The 16021-nt window shown below is 39.0% G+C and overlaps 1 protein-coding gene and 1 non-coding gene across 7 annotated transcripts; both read left to right on the top strand.

Moving 5' to 3' along the window:
• The first annotated feature begins 177 nt into the window (after positions 1-177).
• LOC131312467 (uncharacterized) lies at positions 178-16021 on the top strand. Of its 6 annotated transcripts, none has more exons than XM_058340245.1 (15): positions 178-592; positions 2626-2826; positions 2991-3103; positions 3743-3839; positions 3962-4086; positions 4652-5192; positions 5352-5537; positions 7662-7955; positions 8319-8471; positions 9489-9643; positions 9777-9882; positions 9976-10920; positions 14376-14457; positions 14776-15132; positions 15485-16021. In XM_058340245.1, the coding sequence occupies exons 2-15, from the start codon at positions 2722-2724 to the stop codon at positions 15679-15681; spliced, it is 3456 nt and encodes a 1151-aa protein (XP_058196228.1). In that variant the 5' UTR covers positions 178-592; positions 2626-2721; the 3' UTR covers positions 15682-16021. The 6 variants fall into 6 exon arrangements, with proteins under 6 accessions (XP_058196228.1, XP_058196212.1, XP_058196256.1 ...); XM_058340229.1 differs by having other exon boundaries at positions 14770-15132; XM_058340273.1 differs by lacking the exon at positions 9976-10920.
• Positions 11282-11389, top strand: LOC131318243 (small nucleolar RNA snoR100). Its single transcript, XR_009197574.1, has one exon. It is a non-coding gene; the product is annotated as a small nucleolar RNA snoR100 (small nucleolar RNA).

Here is a 16021-nt window from a genome sequence, read left to right as displayed (position 1 = left end):
TTAATCCTTCAAGTTTCAATTTCAACAAAATAAACCTTCGATTTGCAAATTAGTTTCAATGTCATTCCTCAGTTGGGTTCCGTTAAGAATTTGGACGGAAAGTGGACATGTGCCCATCACGTGATCTTTTCCCAGGGGCATATTTGCCCATTGCCCTCCCAACCTTAACCCTATCATTGTCCTTCCTTCCTCCTTTACTCCACTCCCCTCCCCTCCCTCACACTCCACGACATACACCACCACCGGCTACCCCCACCTCCGACACACAACCACCCACCGAAAACCCAAACAAAAGAGCACCCCCGTTCAGTTCCAAAAAAAAAAGAGCACCTTACCTCCCCCAATCGCTGTCCAACGGTGCCGTCTTTGGAACCGAGGTATTAGCAACAACAACAACAAAGAGGGAGCCTGTACGAGGTATTGCAAGCGAAGAGGAACGCAACGTTGACGGGGATCAGGATGGCATACCGGAGCTTGGCGAAGCTGTATCACCCGGACGTCGTCGGACAGCCGCGATTTCATCGAGATTCATAACTCGTGCAGGAGCCTGATTTTGTTATTCTTTTTGTCTAATCTCAAATCAGCTTTCCAGGTGAAAATTGGTTCTAAATTTAGCACAAGGACCTAAATCTTGTGCTAAATTTAGGGAGAAATCGAGTTTTATTTCATAAATATGATATGATATGATATCTGGTTTTAGTATTTTTGCAGTTATATTGCACAGGTGCTGGTTGATTATTTCTTTCCCAATTCTTGATTAAACTGTCAAGGTAGAGTGGCTCTATGTTTATGAGTTTGATTCTCCAGAGTAGCATATTTGCCCACGTGCTTAGAGTGCTAATTGGAATGGATTTAGTTTGGAAGGGAGGGGAATGGGTTTGCTGAGGATTGGGACGGTGGAGGAGAAAGTGGAGAGAGAGGAGGATGATGATGATGGTTAAGGGAGGGGAGGGAGGGAATGGGCAAATATGGCCCTGGTGAAGGCTCACGTGATGGGCACATGTCCACTTTCCGTCCAAATTATTAACGGAAGCCAACCAAGGGATGACATTGAAACTAATTTGCAAATCGAAAGTTTATTTTGTTGAAATTGAAACTTGAAGGATTAAGTTGAACTTTTGTTTAAAGTCGAAGGGATATATAAGCAAATCACTCAAAATACATTTGTCATTAATAGAAGTATCACTTAATATTTTAGAGTATGCTAGAGTTTTATAGTGCCCTAATGGGTACCCAAAAATTTTAGGGTACCCTAATATTTTAGGATTCTATGATACTCTAGGGTTTAGGTTTAGACACTTTCAAAGGAGTTTTAGGGTGCGCTTTTCTATTATAGGGTTTTAGCGGTTTAGGCACTTTTCATAGAGTATTCTAGGGATTTAGGCATTTTGGTACCTTGAGATTTAGGCACTTTCATAGAGTACCCTAGGGGTTGGGCACTTTCAGTGTTTAAAGTTTTAAATACTTTCATAGAATTTTAGTGTCTTGTTAAGTAGAAGAGACTTGATGAAAATTACTTTCTATTTTCTAGACATGGAGGTAAATTGCCTAGAATTCAACACAAGTGAAGTGACGAGAAGCGCAGCTTTTTTAAATTTGTGGTAATACGAAAGCTGCTGACAAAATTATCCGTAGCATTTGATGTCTTATCACCAATTGGTAAAATGTGCCGCATTTTTCTTCTTGTCCTCCTACATCAAAAGGGCGGATCCGGATCCTCTCCACATGTTTTCCTCCCCACATCTACCACACCTTTTCACCAAAACATGCCACCTCATTAATGAATTGGATGGATGGCCCAGATTAAATTCACTGACTTACACGACATCGTTTCTTTATTCCCTCCAAATGGAAGCTAACCGTCCCTGTCTTCTCCATTCCCTAAGAGCAAGTACACCAGTCGTTAGACAAAATACCTTGTGAATAGTTCAAAATTCTATTTTATCTATCAACTTTTTCTTTCACAACCACATCAAGACTATCTATTTTACCTAACACCCAATAAAATATACATTTTCACCTCTCTTTTTTTTCTTTTATCATTTTTCAAGCAATATAATCAGAGTGCAAATTTTAAGTCCAAGCCAGATTCTTTATCTACTAGATCATCTGGTTCATGAATCCTGATGCTGGAGGGAGCAGGGGGAAATTTCAGAGGCGTCCTCTGGATTCAGATCACGAAATCGAAAAACCCACAAGTCTCTCTCTTTCTCTCTCCGCAACCACTGAAAAACCCACTAATCAAACCCACAAATTGAACCCATAAATCAAACCTCAAACCCACCAAGGACGTGGAGATCATGGATGTTTTGAGATCGTAGAGCTGTTCAACCCAAGTCTCCTCGACCAGCAGATGGAAGAGAGAAGATGAAGAAGAAGAAGTGCCAAGTAGGAGCCCAAGAGAGAGAGAGAGAAACAATAGTATTTTACCGGATAACTTGTGAATAGGAGTTCGGTACTTGTAGCGAAGATTTTTGGCAGAGGTAAAATAGCTTCTTGTTTACCTAATCCGCTGCAGCATGATTTTCTATGTTTTGCTTAGTTACTTTACCGAAAATCTTTCTTTACAGATGCTGATATTGTTGCTTAGATGCATCAATCAAGGCTCGCTAAAAACTTTTTCAGGGCTCCTGAATTGCAAGCCTCTGTTCTCTGAAGCCTTCGACTTCGCGCACCCAAAAACCGAACAGAAAAGAAAATCACGCACAATCGCAGAGAGAGATGGTGAAAGTTCGGATGAACACGGCTGATGTGGCCGCAGAGGTCAAGTGCTTGCGACGTTTAATCGGAATGCGCTGTTCCAACGTCTACGATCTCTCTCCTAAGGTCACAGATACATTCTATAATTATAAACCTCACCTCGTGTTTATACTTGTTAAACCGCTTGTCTGTTGGATTGTCTGTTTGAGTGAGTGGTCGATTGTTAATTGATATGAAAGGGGAATTTGGTCGGCTTGTTTGATATATCCATTACTATTATTGTGTTGCAGACTTATGTGTTCAAGCTTATGAATAGTAGCGGAGTTACTGAATCTGGGGAGAGCGAGAAGGTGTTACTGTTGATGGAAAGTGGTGTGAGATTGCATACAACTGCTTACGTTCGGTGAGGCCCTTCTTCCCATAGAGCTTTGTGCACTCTCTTTCCTTGCAAGAAACTTAAAAACTTTTCTGAATTGTTATAGCTTGGTGTATATGATATAGAGGCCAACCCACTAATTGCCATTTGGTTTTGAGTTAGATGATTTAACATGGCATTGCTAGGCTCTCAGAGGCTTTTGAGAAAGACTCTCTGGATTGACTCTCGCTTGGTCTATGCTATAAGAGAACTTTGTTTCGGTTCAATCTGTATGTCCCATAACGGTTAATTGTTGCCTCCAAAATCAGTATGATCTTGGGTGGGCTCTCCACTCATTTCCATTTGGTTTTGAGTTGGATGGTTGAAGATGTACTAACATACAATTATGGCCTTATGCATTTAAAGCTTCTACCTACTCAACCCAATGTAATTGCATGGCTTAGTTGTGCGGGGTTGAATTTTTCAGAGTTGAACCAAAATAGTAAATACTGAAAAGTAAGATTGGTGAATTAGGTTTTCAGTGTATACTCGAGGCTAAATGGGTAAAATTGACAAGAGGAACGTGGAAAAAGATTGTGTAGAAATGGATCTTGTTGTGTTCTCTTTGCTTGTAACAAAAAGAAATAATGAGTGAGCTTGGTCTTTTGGCTTCTGCTATTTTTCTAGGGATAAAAGTAATACTCCTTCTGGTTTTACTCTCAAACTGAGGAAGCACATACGTACGAGGAGGCTTGAGGACGTGCGGCAGCTTGGATATGATCGAGTATAACCTTGATTGAACTTTTTATTTACATGCAAATTAGTTTGGATTCTGTGTTGTGCTTGGATTGCTTGTGTACTACATGAATATCAATGTATCTCTTCTTTTTTTAATCTAATTTTCAGATAATCCTATTTCAATTTGGACTGGGCGCTAATGCGCATTACATTATTTTGGAGTTGTACGCCCAAGGAAATATTCTCCTCACAGACTCTGAGTTTATGGTTCTGACTCTTCTCCGGTCACACAGGTTGGTGGTGCATAATTGAAGTTCATTCTCTCTTGTTGCAGCATATTGATTCTTAACATGTCTTTTTGCTTCTATGTACATGTGAACGCCGGTGTGAACACGGATGTGTTCTATAATGCCTTTGATCTATAATTTCCATTTCCATTTAAATGTTGTGGAGATATGGACCATATGGGAGTGAAAAAATAAACTCACATTGCTCCAATTTTATGTCCTCACTGGTTTGATCATATTTAGTTATGAGTAATGATGAGCTATCATGATTCATGTTGGTTGTGGAAACATTACCCAGGCAGGGTTAAATATTAAGTGAGGTTCAATACATGTATGGAAAATTTCTGCATATATTTAGAGTCTTAGACGGTATTTGGATTTTAATCATTATGTAGGTAAAAGCAAACTTTTATTTATATCGCCAGCATGGAGCGTGTCAACGTGCATTTACTTGGGGGGATTCCATGGCATATGTGTTGCTGCACTACTTTATCACTACTTTATTGTGTTGCGGGTTAAATGTCTGTACTGTTCCAATTTTAGTTTTGTAACAAAGATTTGCTAATCATAGGGATGATGACAAAGGGTTTGCAATCATGTCACGTCATCGCTACCCGGTTGAAATTTGCCGAGTTTTTGAGCGGACTACCATTACAAAGCTGGTGGATGCCTTTGCATCTTTGAAGGAAGTTGATCACAATGACCATACTGAGAGGAATGAAGGTGGAATGAATGATTCTAGTGAGACCAAAGGAAAGCAAGGGAATCGCAAAAGTGGGAAATTATCCGACTCTAACAAATCTTCGACTGATGGTTCCCGAGCCAAACAAGCCACGCTGAAGGCTTTTCTTGGCGAGGCATTGGGTTATGGACCCCAACTGTCCGAGCATATTATTCTTGATGCTGGTCTGCTTCCAAATACAAAAGTTGGCCCGGATTTCAATTTCAACAATGGTACACTTCAGGTTCTGACCCAAGCTGTTGCCAAGTTTGAGGACTGGTTAGAGGACATTATATCAGGTGATAGAATTCCGGAAGGATACATCTTAATGCAACAAAAGACTTTGGACAAGAAGGAATATGCCACAGTTGAATCAGGAAGCTCTGCCCAGGTTTCTTCAAATTTTCTCTGCATTCATTTTGTGTTTTGTACCCAACAATGAACTGGAATCCATTTGTTTTCTTTTTTCTTGATGGTCCTTCGTCCAGTCATAGATTTACAGGTGATTTTATTGCGTGGTAATATTTTAGTCTTCTAACTTCTTTTGCAGATCTATGACGAATTCTGCCCCCTATTATTGAACCAGTTCAAGTCAAGGGACTCCGTTAAGTTTGAGACATTCGATGTGGCTTTGGACGGGTTTTACAGTAAAATTGAGGGTCAGCGGGTTGAACAACAGCAAAAAGCAAAAGAGGGATCTGCAATGCAGAAACTCAACAAAATTCATGTGGATCAGGTCTACAGTTCATTAATATTTGTTTTTCTTTGAAGTCTGTGAGACTATTAAACTGTTCTAGATCCTTTGGTCTGAGGGAATTTCCCTTTGATTTCTAGCCCGTCTTTCAGTTGTTTGATTAACTTATTGACATTTGTCTTAAGTTTTGGTTTTACATCTATTGATACCTAATTTGGGTGATGTGGGTAACTCAACTCTTGTGGGGCTAGTACAAAGCCCCAGTGGACTGTGGGACTGGTCACCCATAGTTAGTTGAGGTGCATGTAAGCAAACCCAGACAACATTAGTTATTGCAATTTGTTGTAGGGGAGCCAAACGCAATAATTATAGTCTGGTGTGGTTTGGTGTGTCTGGGTTATCATATATGGAGTGTTTGACAGATCTACATGTTTCCAATGCTCAAATAGGCCAAAATGAGGACTATTGGGAAATGAGAATCTTAGTATCAGGACTCATTATGTTCATATTGTAAGACAATTAAACTTAAACACCACGGAAATTGCAATTACTAACCTCCTGCCATTGATGTTCAAGTGGAACAGCCTCACACTCACTAGGTAACCTATGCAGGACTTTATGCCTTGATTGATGGATATCATAGGCTTTTATAGATGCTAGGTTAGGGACCCTCTACCTCCTCAAGACTCTTTAGTTTCCTTCCACGAAACTCAAACTAATGTAATCTTTGACTGTCACCAGTCAAGTGCGGACTGCCATTGCTGATCTATGGTGCATTCCCCTGGGTCTTGTCCTTTGGTCTCAGAAGATTGCCCGGTTCTGCTCTAATTTCAAAGGCAAGGGTTTCCCTAATCTTGTAAGGAGACTTGCTTTTGCTGCTGCAGTTTAGTTTGTTTGGCAAGAGAGGAATCATAGAATTTTGCAAGGCATCCAAAAGCCTCCTTCAGCTGTTGATGGGCAGGTCCGATTTGAAGTCAGGTTAAAAGCTTCCCAAAGCAGGAATGTGAAGCCTACCTCTTTATCCTCTCAGCTCAGCCAGAATTGACACATTTCTCTCTAGTTGTTTCTATTGAATAGGCTTTAGTTTCTTATATCCTTGTATAGACACATGCCTTTGATTCTTTATACCTCTTGAGGGTTTTTCCTTCTGAAAAACTGGACGCCGATTGTCATGCTAGAATAATGTAGTAGCACCATCAGCAATTATATGCTTAACAAAAGCTCTCGCTATACCAATAAGATTGAACAGCTTTCTCCTGGTCCAAGAACATGAAAAAGGCAGCTTCATGATATATAGTCCAGAGCCACTGGTTTTCTATGATATATTTGTAACTCCACTTAACCCATAAAGATTTTTGCTTGAAAACAATGGTCCATAGATGTCTCATTATAGCTGCGTTGTTCCAATCGTTAATCTTCCTAAGACCTAGGCATCCTTCCTTTTTTGGTCTACATGTCCCAAGCAATCTTGTTTGAGTCCCTATACTTTTCAGTATCAGTACAGAGGAAGTTCCTAAGGAGTTCAATGTGCTGGCTTCTGGACTATGATGGATGAAGTGCATGGTCCAAATGACCTGCATGCTGAAAAGAACAGAGCTAATCATTTGGAATCTACCAGCTCAGGAGTTTTATTAGTCCACTTAGTAACCCTAGCTGTGATCTTGCCAAATGATAAGAGAACAATCAGAGGCTGAAAGCTTGGTGGATATAAGGGGAACCCCAAGTATCTAACACGAAGAGAGCCTGGTGAAACCAATCAACCACAGAGACCGAGTTTATCAGCTCAGAGATACCAGCGACAAAAATTCCACTCTTGTTCTTGTTGGGCTGAAGACCAGAAAACTTATACTAGATCTCAAGCAAATCACTTTGCAGTATGCACAATCTGAAAGGACTGATCATCAAGATTGCAGAGAATGAACAAGCTATTTGCAAAATGGATGTGAGTGATCCCCAGCTCATGACACTTATGGTGGTAGTAAAATTGACCAGCAGCAATGTGGTGTTGCAAATTCCTGGAAGGATCTACATATATGTTTCTTCTTGGTTTTAGTTTTTGGCGTCCCTATCAAATTTTTTTTTTATTCCAATATCATAGTGAAGCATTCTAGCATTAAATGTTGTCGTAAAAATTAAAATATATCTATGATCTATATTTGGTTGTAGGAAAACCGTGTCCATACACTGAAGAAAGAAGTTGACCGTTCCGTAACAATGGCTGAACTGATAGAATATAACTTGGAAGATGTTGATGCTGCTATTTTGGCGGTTCGTGTAGCACTGGCAAATGGTATGAGTTGGGAAGATCTAGCTTGTATGGTGAAAGATGAGAAGAAATCTGGAAATCCGGTGGCAGGCCTCATTGAAAAGCTTTATCTTGAAAGAAATTGCATGACACTGCTTTTGAGCAACAATCTTGATGAAATGGAGGATGATGAAAAGACACAACCTGTGGAAAAGGTGTTACTTGACGTTCCAATTTGAAAATTGCATGACTCTGATTTTGAGCAACAAACTGTCTATGCCATGCTCACTGTTGCTTTTGGAAACTTATCTCTTTGCATAAAGGATCAAGTACATGCATGTAGTTTACTTTTAACTTCGAAGGTTGTCAATTCTATTTTTAAAAATGTCTTACAAGCACAAGGTCAGTTGGGGGAAATTGCTGACGTTTCGGCTGTTTCTTCTATTTCCATAGCTTTTGTTTTTGTGGTCAATTTTTAATTCCACTTGGTCTTTGTGTCATCGGATTCATTAAACATCTTAGCTTTCTATTCCATGGTACGTATTTACTTGACGTTGGCATAAATTTGCACTTTCCAGGTAGAAATTGATCTGGCACTCTCAGCCCATGCTAATGCTCGGAGATGGTATGAACAGAAGAAAAAACAGGAAAGCAAACAGGAAAAGACAATAAGTGCTCATGAAAAAGCCTTCAAAGCTGCTGAGAGGAAGACCCGGCTCCAGCTTTCACAGGTAAATGCAGCCTGCATGTTGCTATGCTTTTCTATTTGCTTTAACGCCTGCTAATGCTAGTAGTATCTGTTAGGTAAATTCCACGGGTATTAAGCAGACGTTCAGTTTATGACCAACAATGTGAGAGTTGTATGGAAATGGTTCACCCACTGCATTTGCCACTCCTGAATCTATTCTGTTTGTGGTTGCTAAAATTTCATGGAACCAATAAAATTTCCTGTTAGTATGCAGTGTTGATTTTGCTGTACTTTGAAGTAAATTGCCAAAAAATCAATCAAATTCAATTGAGTAGCTAAATCTACAGTCCATCTGAAAACGTGGCCTCCACCAGTAAATGGATAGACAAAAGTACATAGCTTGGTTTTCTTCTGTACACATCTGTGCTGTAGGTCTTGATCACCCGTTCGCTTCTCAAGACAGAAAAACTCCTACTCACCTGCCCAACGAGTGTCATTAATTTAAAAAGCAATTCTCTTGATTTTTCAACACGTTTGGATTATTTGTTCTGGGTATATCATAGTAACTAATGCGGATGCCAAAAGTTGATGACATCGTCTTGTGCTCAAGGAAGAAAAAATATTAGTATTTGCATCACATTGGTTAATATTATGGTAACCTCCGGTTTAACTTCAAATGTCTCCATCTTATGGCTTGAAATTAATGTCTAAGATTGGTGTCAATGTCATTCTAGCAAAGGGTGTTATTTGTTCTTCTTCATACCAACTTTTAAAGATCTCATTTGGGAATGCTTTACAAAAATTTTGTTTGCACATATAATGACTGACTATCTTCTCAGCTAAAACATAAAGAAATATAGATGACTATTTTTGGCAGTTCAGCGTGTTTGTTCACTGTTGTTTGCACATGTAAATGACTTACTATCTCCTCATTTAAAACAGAAAAGAATATAGATGACTACTTGCAGTTTATTGTTATTGTCACTATTATTTTGTTCATAGATAAGGAGAAGATGTTTTTTTCCTGGGTACCTAAGTTCTTTCTTACTATAATTTACAGGAGAAAACTGTTGCTGCAATTACACATATGCGAAAGGTTCATTGGTTTGAGAAATTCAATTGGTTTATCAGCAGTGAGAATTATTTGATTATCAGTGGACGAGATGCTCAACAGAATGAGATGATTGTTAAGCGTTATATGTCTAAAGGAGATCTGTAAGTTAACAAGGCATTCATCAGTTAATTTGTTTTTTAGGCAGAATGTTTTCCATTACTTTGATTTGAGGATGCAGTTACTTTATATATCTGTTTTTTGGTGGATTTGGCGTGTTGGGGGTTGACAAAACAGGTATATCCATGCTGATCTACATGGAGCTTCTAGCACTGTGATCAAGAATCACAAGCCTGAACACCCTGTACCTCCCCTCACACTGAACCAAGCTGGATGTTTCACTGTTAGTTGCTTATCTTTCTATTTTCATGTATTCTCTTTCAATTGGCAATCTGTAAGGTTGAGATTATTCAGCATAATATCATTTGGAATTTAGGTTTGTCACAGTCAGGCATGGGATTCAAAGATTGTCACTAGTGCCTGGTGGGTATATCCTCACCAAGTGAGCAAAACTGCTCCTACAGGGGAATATCTTACTGTAGGAAGTTTCATGATCCGTGGGAAGAAGAACTTTCTTCCTCCGCATCCTCTTATAATGGGGTTTGGGATGTTGTTTCGCTTGGACGAGAGTTCCTTGGGATCTCATTTGAATGAAAGGAGGATAAGAGGCGATGAAGAAGGGATAAATGAGAACGAAGAAAGTGGGCCTTTCAAAGAAATATCTGATTCTGATTCAGAGGAGGAAGTTCCAATTGAAAAACATACACCAGAAAGAAGCAAAGAGTCATCAACAGATCATAGGAAGCTTATATCGGGAGGCTTATCTTTGGAGGTTGGCTCTGGTAACGGCTTGAGGTCCTCTGAATTTAAAGCTATCCATTCAGATGAAGTTTCGGTTGAAGAGAGTACTAACTTGAAGGATTTTGATGATAAGAAGGTGGCTGAAACTTCACTAGAGAGTGTGGCCTCTGTCTCCCCGCAGCTTGAGGATATACTTGACAGAGCTCTCGAACTTGGAGCTGCTTCAATCTCTGTTAAAGATTATGGGCGCCTTGCTGCTCAAGTAAATTCTACAGAAGAACATAGCCATGAAGATGAAAGGCCAATGGTAAGAGAGAAACCTTATATCTCAAAAGCTGAAAGAAGAAAGCTCAAGAAAGGAGACAGTAGTAGTATTGCGGGAGAAAGTGTTGAGCATGAAAAAGAAAATGTAGAAGATAAGAGTATTGAAGTGAGTCAGCCTGACAAAAATGATCAAAATATGAAGCAAGGTGGTGGTGGAAAAGTCAGTCGTGGGCAGAGGAGCAAACTCAAGAAGCTGAAGGAGAAATATGCAAATCAAGACGAGGAAGAAAGGAGCATTCGCATGGCTTTACTGGCTGTGAGTACGATAACTTGCAGTATTACACCTGTTTTATATTCACTTGTGTGTTTTTGCCAAAGGTACCATTGCTATGTTAGTATGGCAGATTACTACAAGGGGTGTCAAGGCTTTTTCATCTGGTCAAACCAAAGACATCACCCTTGGGACCAACCCAAGGGGATTAATACTATCCGAGCTACAGCTCGTTGGCTAGAATTCACCTTAATTGATCACTGGACCATTGAAAATGTCCCTCTCTCTGTGGTCTTATGGGCTCACATTGCATGGTAATTAGTTGAGTTTATGGTCTCTAGTCTCTGCAAATTCATATCACTGTCAGGGCTTTCTTGCTGTTGTGCATACCGATGCTCTGGACTATCTATGAAGGAAGCATGGTAATGTTCACAGAAATTAAATTGGGTCTCTAGGCCTGCTCCCTCTTATGCTATTTGGCTTTGATTAGTGGGCATGGCTCTACAGCAAAACAGGTATAGGGGGGCCACTGTTTCAGTGGTATCCTGAAAGCAGCCACTTTGTGCATATTGCCAAAAGGTTAGGTCTGTCTCCAATCCTCCCCCGCCCATGCCCCCAATGATTGGGAAAAAACATGGGTTCTGATGTTGATGTTGTTGTCAGGGCTTTCTTGCCTTACAGGCAGTGCTAGGCTAATATGAAGTTTCAGGGACCGGGTAGCACAAGCTTGATTCATGATCTCGAAAATGCGCTTTTGTTGTTATGATGCTATTCTGAAAATTCTGGGAAACATTTGGGATACCTTTGGAAAACGGATTCAGATTCAGTACAAGTTGGAAAGTTACGGGAAACTCCAGAGCCAGTAGGCAGGAATTGGGAAGAATCTCAACTGAAACTATTTGCAAACTCTATAAGAATTATCTATCTGATGATTTTTTTCAATGCCCAAATTGCCTTCAAAAAACTGCTTCCGTTTTTTATCTCTCAAGTACTTATCCATTCTTCAACTCCTCCCGATTGATTCACCTTTTAGTTTAAACAGTACGGGCTTAATTTTTTTGAATTCTCATAGTTTGCGCACTGTGTGCACGCCAAATAAAACTAAAAGTATGAGGCTTCTTATTTGTTCCTATGTGCTTCCTGTAGTAATCAATAAGTGATATTTTAATTTTCTTTTTGATTTCCCTTGAGTATCCATTGAAGTATGGGTATATGCTTCCTTATGTTCTTTTACTTTTCCCTTTCTGTTTGCAAAAGTTTCTGGCTTGTTGCTAGTAATCCCATTATGTTCCTCATTAGATTGTCAGGCATTTCTTGTTTTTCGTTTCTCGAAGAGTTTTAGCTGCATGCGTCCCACTTCCATTTCCCAATTGTTTATGTCTGCTTCCTTGAATAGTAACTATGATTTTGGAGCCTCATGGAGGTTATTTCCCAGAAATATCCTCTTGGGATACCCTTAAATTGTTGCATGCTTTAGTTAGTTATTGTTGTGAAAATTCGCAAGTGCACGAAATCGTAACAAGTAATATAGTGATAAAGAAAGATGTCGAACCCACGAGGACTACTTACCTATTAACTATTGAAATTGTTCTAGTTCTGAATTATTTGGAATCAATAAAAGTGATGGATTTGAAAAATAAAAACAGCTAAAAGTAATTCAACAACTGGAGATTTGACCGAACACTTAAAGAGAATAAGCTTTCACTCAGGAAAAAAAAAATACTAAGGCATCCGACTCACCTAACCAATCCAATCCCAAATCCTAACCATGCGATCAGTCAATTATAGTCCTATTTGACAGCGAGAAATTCAAACTTTTCTAAGACCCTCTCTCAAGTAGAATTAGAACTACCCAACATACAATAATCCGTGATATTTCTATGCGAATTTAAGAGCATTTGAGCCCATTAAGATTAACAATATTTCTCATATAAGCTGCACAAATCACGTTGACACATTCCTGTCTTTCGTTCAATTCATGGCATACATCATACGAAGCTAAACTGCATGCATCATCTCTTGAATTAGCATGCACAACACATCACTCAAATATTGGCCAGAAATTGAGAGCACTAAACACAATGATGTAAACTCAAAAGGACTGATAAAATTATGATCACATAAAAATAGGATTCGGAATTGTCATGGAGAGGCTACATCGTAGCCTTAGCAATAGATTTTAGTTCATAATAGAATCAAAACAACCCATAATATTTCTTCTATTCATAATGAAAATTGTGCGAAAAGAAGGTGAAGAGTTTGGAAGGAAACTGTATGTAGATCGAAATCTGTTGACAAACTCCAATTCGGCCTTTGTCTTCTTCTTCCTTTTCTCAAACTTCTAATTCTTCTCCAATGGTGAAAAAAACTCTTTTCTCCAGGCTCTGTCGTGTCCCAACTTCTCTTCTATCTTCCTTATAAACACCTCTCTTTGTTTCCCAAAACAGGATTCTCAATTAGACAGTTTTCGTCCTCTGACTTGATCCCCAATTTTCGCCATATTATTCTTCGATTTTTGGAAAGTCTTCAACACAAAAGTTGTAGGATTCTCTCTTAGCTTTCCGTAGACACCAAGATCGCCCTTATTGGATTTCTCTAGCCAAAGATATGCTCCGATTACAGAAGGGAACTTCAGAAAATCCGAGAAAGGATCGAATGTTTCCTATTCTTTTGATGAAGGGAATCTTCGTTCATTCGAAAAGGAAGGTTTCCTCCTCAATTTCCATCAAGCCTTCAATGTTTTTATTCCTAAACAAAAATAAATAAAGTAAATAAAAACTCTAATAAATAAGACAATTAAACACAAACTAACATAAAATTAAGAGTAAAAGTATGCCGAAACTTGCATAGAAATTAAGCACATCAGTTATACTTAGTATATTAAAGGTATTTCTCGGACTAAGATTAAGTATAGTTTGGATAACGTGTCAGCAACTTATCTGGTGGCTGTTTATTTAGGTATAATCATGTATTTATGCAGGAGTGCTGCTGTCAGTTGTGTTCTAGGTATGATTAATGGACCAAGCGTCAGATTGAGATAATAGCATATTAGCATGTACTATAAGGCCCTGGTTGATAGTCAGATAGTATTGATAACAGAACGTATCCAATTTTACCCTATTTCTGAACACATTGTAATAGCTTCTAGTTTGCTGTTATGTGACTTAAACCTTAGGACGAGATGTAATATACACCCTCCTGCAGTTTATCTTGTTCCCACTATTTCATTGTAGTTAGTTGTATACAACTATAGATTTGTGTGAATGTCTAGCATTCTTTCAGCTACATATATATGACTTTTCATTGTACTATTGCTTTTATTTCTCCCGCTTCATGAATCCCATGTGTGCTCCTCTGTTATCATGACATGCCTAGTGATTTTCTCTTCCATAGAATAATGTCTTATGATATATTGTCAATGCACAATAGATACCTCGTTTTCCCAATTTTTATGGTCAACCACTAGTCACTGTATTACTGACAAAACTATTAATTTTCAGTCGGCTGGAAAAGTACAAAAGAATGATAAGGGCTCGGAGAATGAAAAAGCAAGCACGGGAAAAGGCACAACACCCACTACAGGTATGTTTTCATATAATAGTTAAAATTCTCTCATTAGTATAGCTTTAGTGACGCTGTTATCTGATTGTTTAATTCACACCTGTGTTTCCAATTGTCATCATTGGGTAAACAGTGAGTTTGTTGTTAAGGATGACTTCTATCATCCTTCCTAGGGTACCGGGTCAAAGAGATTCCTGTATGACCTCTTTTGTAATGTTTACTCGTCATACTTTCCTCTACTGTCTGGTTAAGGTCAAGTTTTTGCGTATGTGATTATAGATTATCCATTTGAAGTGACTTTAGCTCACTTCTTGTTGTTTTGGGCAATGGTAGGTGCAGAAGATGCTGCCAAAATATGTTATAGATGTAAAAAGACAGGTCATCTGTCTCGGGATTGTCAAGAACATCTTGATGAAGCAGTACATGGTCATTCCAATGGTGAACTTGAGGATAATGGCCGTGCTAGTGTTGGTAATGGTGCTGATGTGATGGACAAGATAGCCATGGAGGAAGACGACATCCACGAGATAGGTGAAGAAGAGAAAGGCAAATTAACTGATGTTGATTACTTGACTGGGAATCCACTGCCTACTGATATTCTCTTATACGCCGTGCCTGTTTGTGGTCCATATAGTGCTCTGCAGTCCTATAAATATCGTGTGAAGATTATTCCCGGAACTGCAAAGAGAGGAAAAGGTATCCAAAAGTACAGTCTTTTCAACATATGATATCATTCTTCAACCGTTCATAACTTAATGGTTCTATCTCTTTGAGAAGATGGATATCCTTCTTGTGCTCTTTTTTTTCCTTGTTCTCCCGTATAGAAATACTCTGGAAATTTTATTTAGTTGCAACTTGCAAGAGTAAAGCTGTATTTTGATATAGGATTTGGGTGAGGAAATTAAAAAAGAGAGAGAAAGGTTAAATCCTTCAACTTTTCAATTTCCTTTTCCTTTCCCTACCCAGATCCTTGATCCATATGCAGCCTAAATGAAATGTATCAGCTAATAACTGTTCTAACTATTATTGGTCCGTGTTGTTCGTGCAGCTGCAAAAACAGCAATGAACTTGTTTAGTCACATCCCAGAAGCATTGAACAGGGAGAAGGAATTGATGAAGGCATGTACGGATCCTGAGCTTGTTGCTGCAATTGTTGGAAATGTGAAAATCACAGCCGCGGGCCTTACTCAGCTGAAGCAAAAGCAAAAGCAAAAGAAAGGCAAGAAGACCAACAAAGGAAGTTAGCTTTAGCTCTTCGGGGATACGTACTGAAGTTTCACTAACTGGGATGCATGTTACATTGGTCACTGTACCTGTGATAGAAAGTCCGTACTCTTAAGTTAAGGTTTTGTTAGATCATATACGCTGTAAAGATAGGATTAAGGACAGAAAATTACTCTAGGAAAATGTTCAGCTGGCCCTTTAGCTGTTGTAGATCGATCATAGCATAAGAGCACTAGTTTGGCTCCTTGTGCTTTGGAGAGAGAGATGTTTGGAACAGCAGGACAGCTTCACGACTATGTAATCGAATCAAAATCCTTGAATGCAGATCTAGTGCAATGAACAGCATAATAATTTGTTGCAA

Source organism: Rhododendron vialii, chromosome 2a (assembly GCF_030253575.1).
Source record: "Rhododendron vialii isolate Sample 1 chromosome 2a, ASM3025357v1".
In the NCBI taxonomy this organism is placed as follows: domain Eukaryota; kingdom Viridiplantae; phylum Streptophyta; class Magnoliopsida; order Ericales; family Ericaceae; genus Rhododendron; species Rhododendron vialii.
Note: the sequence above shows the minus strand (reverse complement) of the source record. Positions and strands in the feature narration are given on the sequence as shown.

Excerpts from the sequence above, each read along its gene's own strand:
- LOC131312467 (XM_058340229.1), top strand. The coding sequence starts at position 2,722 with ATGGTGAAAGTTCGGATGAACACGGCTGATGTGGCCGCAGAGGTCAAG. Across the intron at positions 7,956-8,318 it reads AGACACAACCTGTGGAAAAG|GTAGAAATTGATCTGGCACT; the intron begins GTGTTACTTGAC and ends TGCACTTTCCAG. Across the intron at positions 15,133-15,484 it reads AACTGCAAAGAGAGGAAAAG|CTGCAAAAACAGCAATGAAC; the intron begins GTATCCAAAAGT and ends TTGTTCGTGCAG.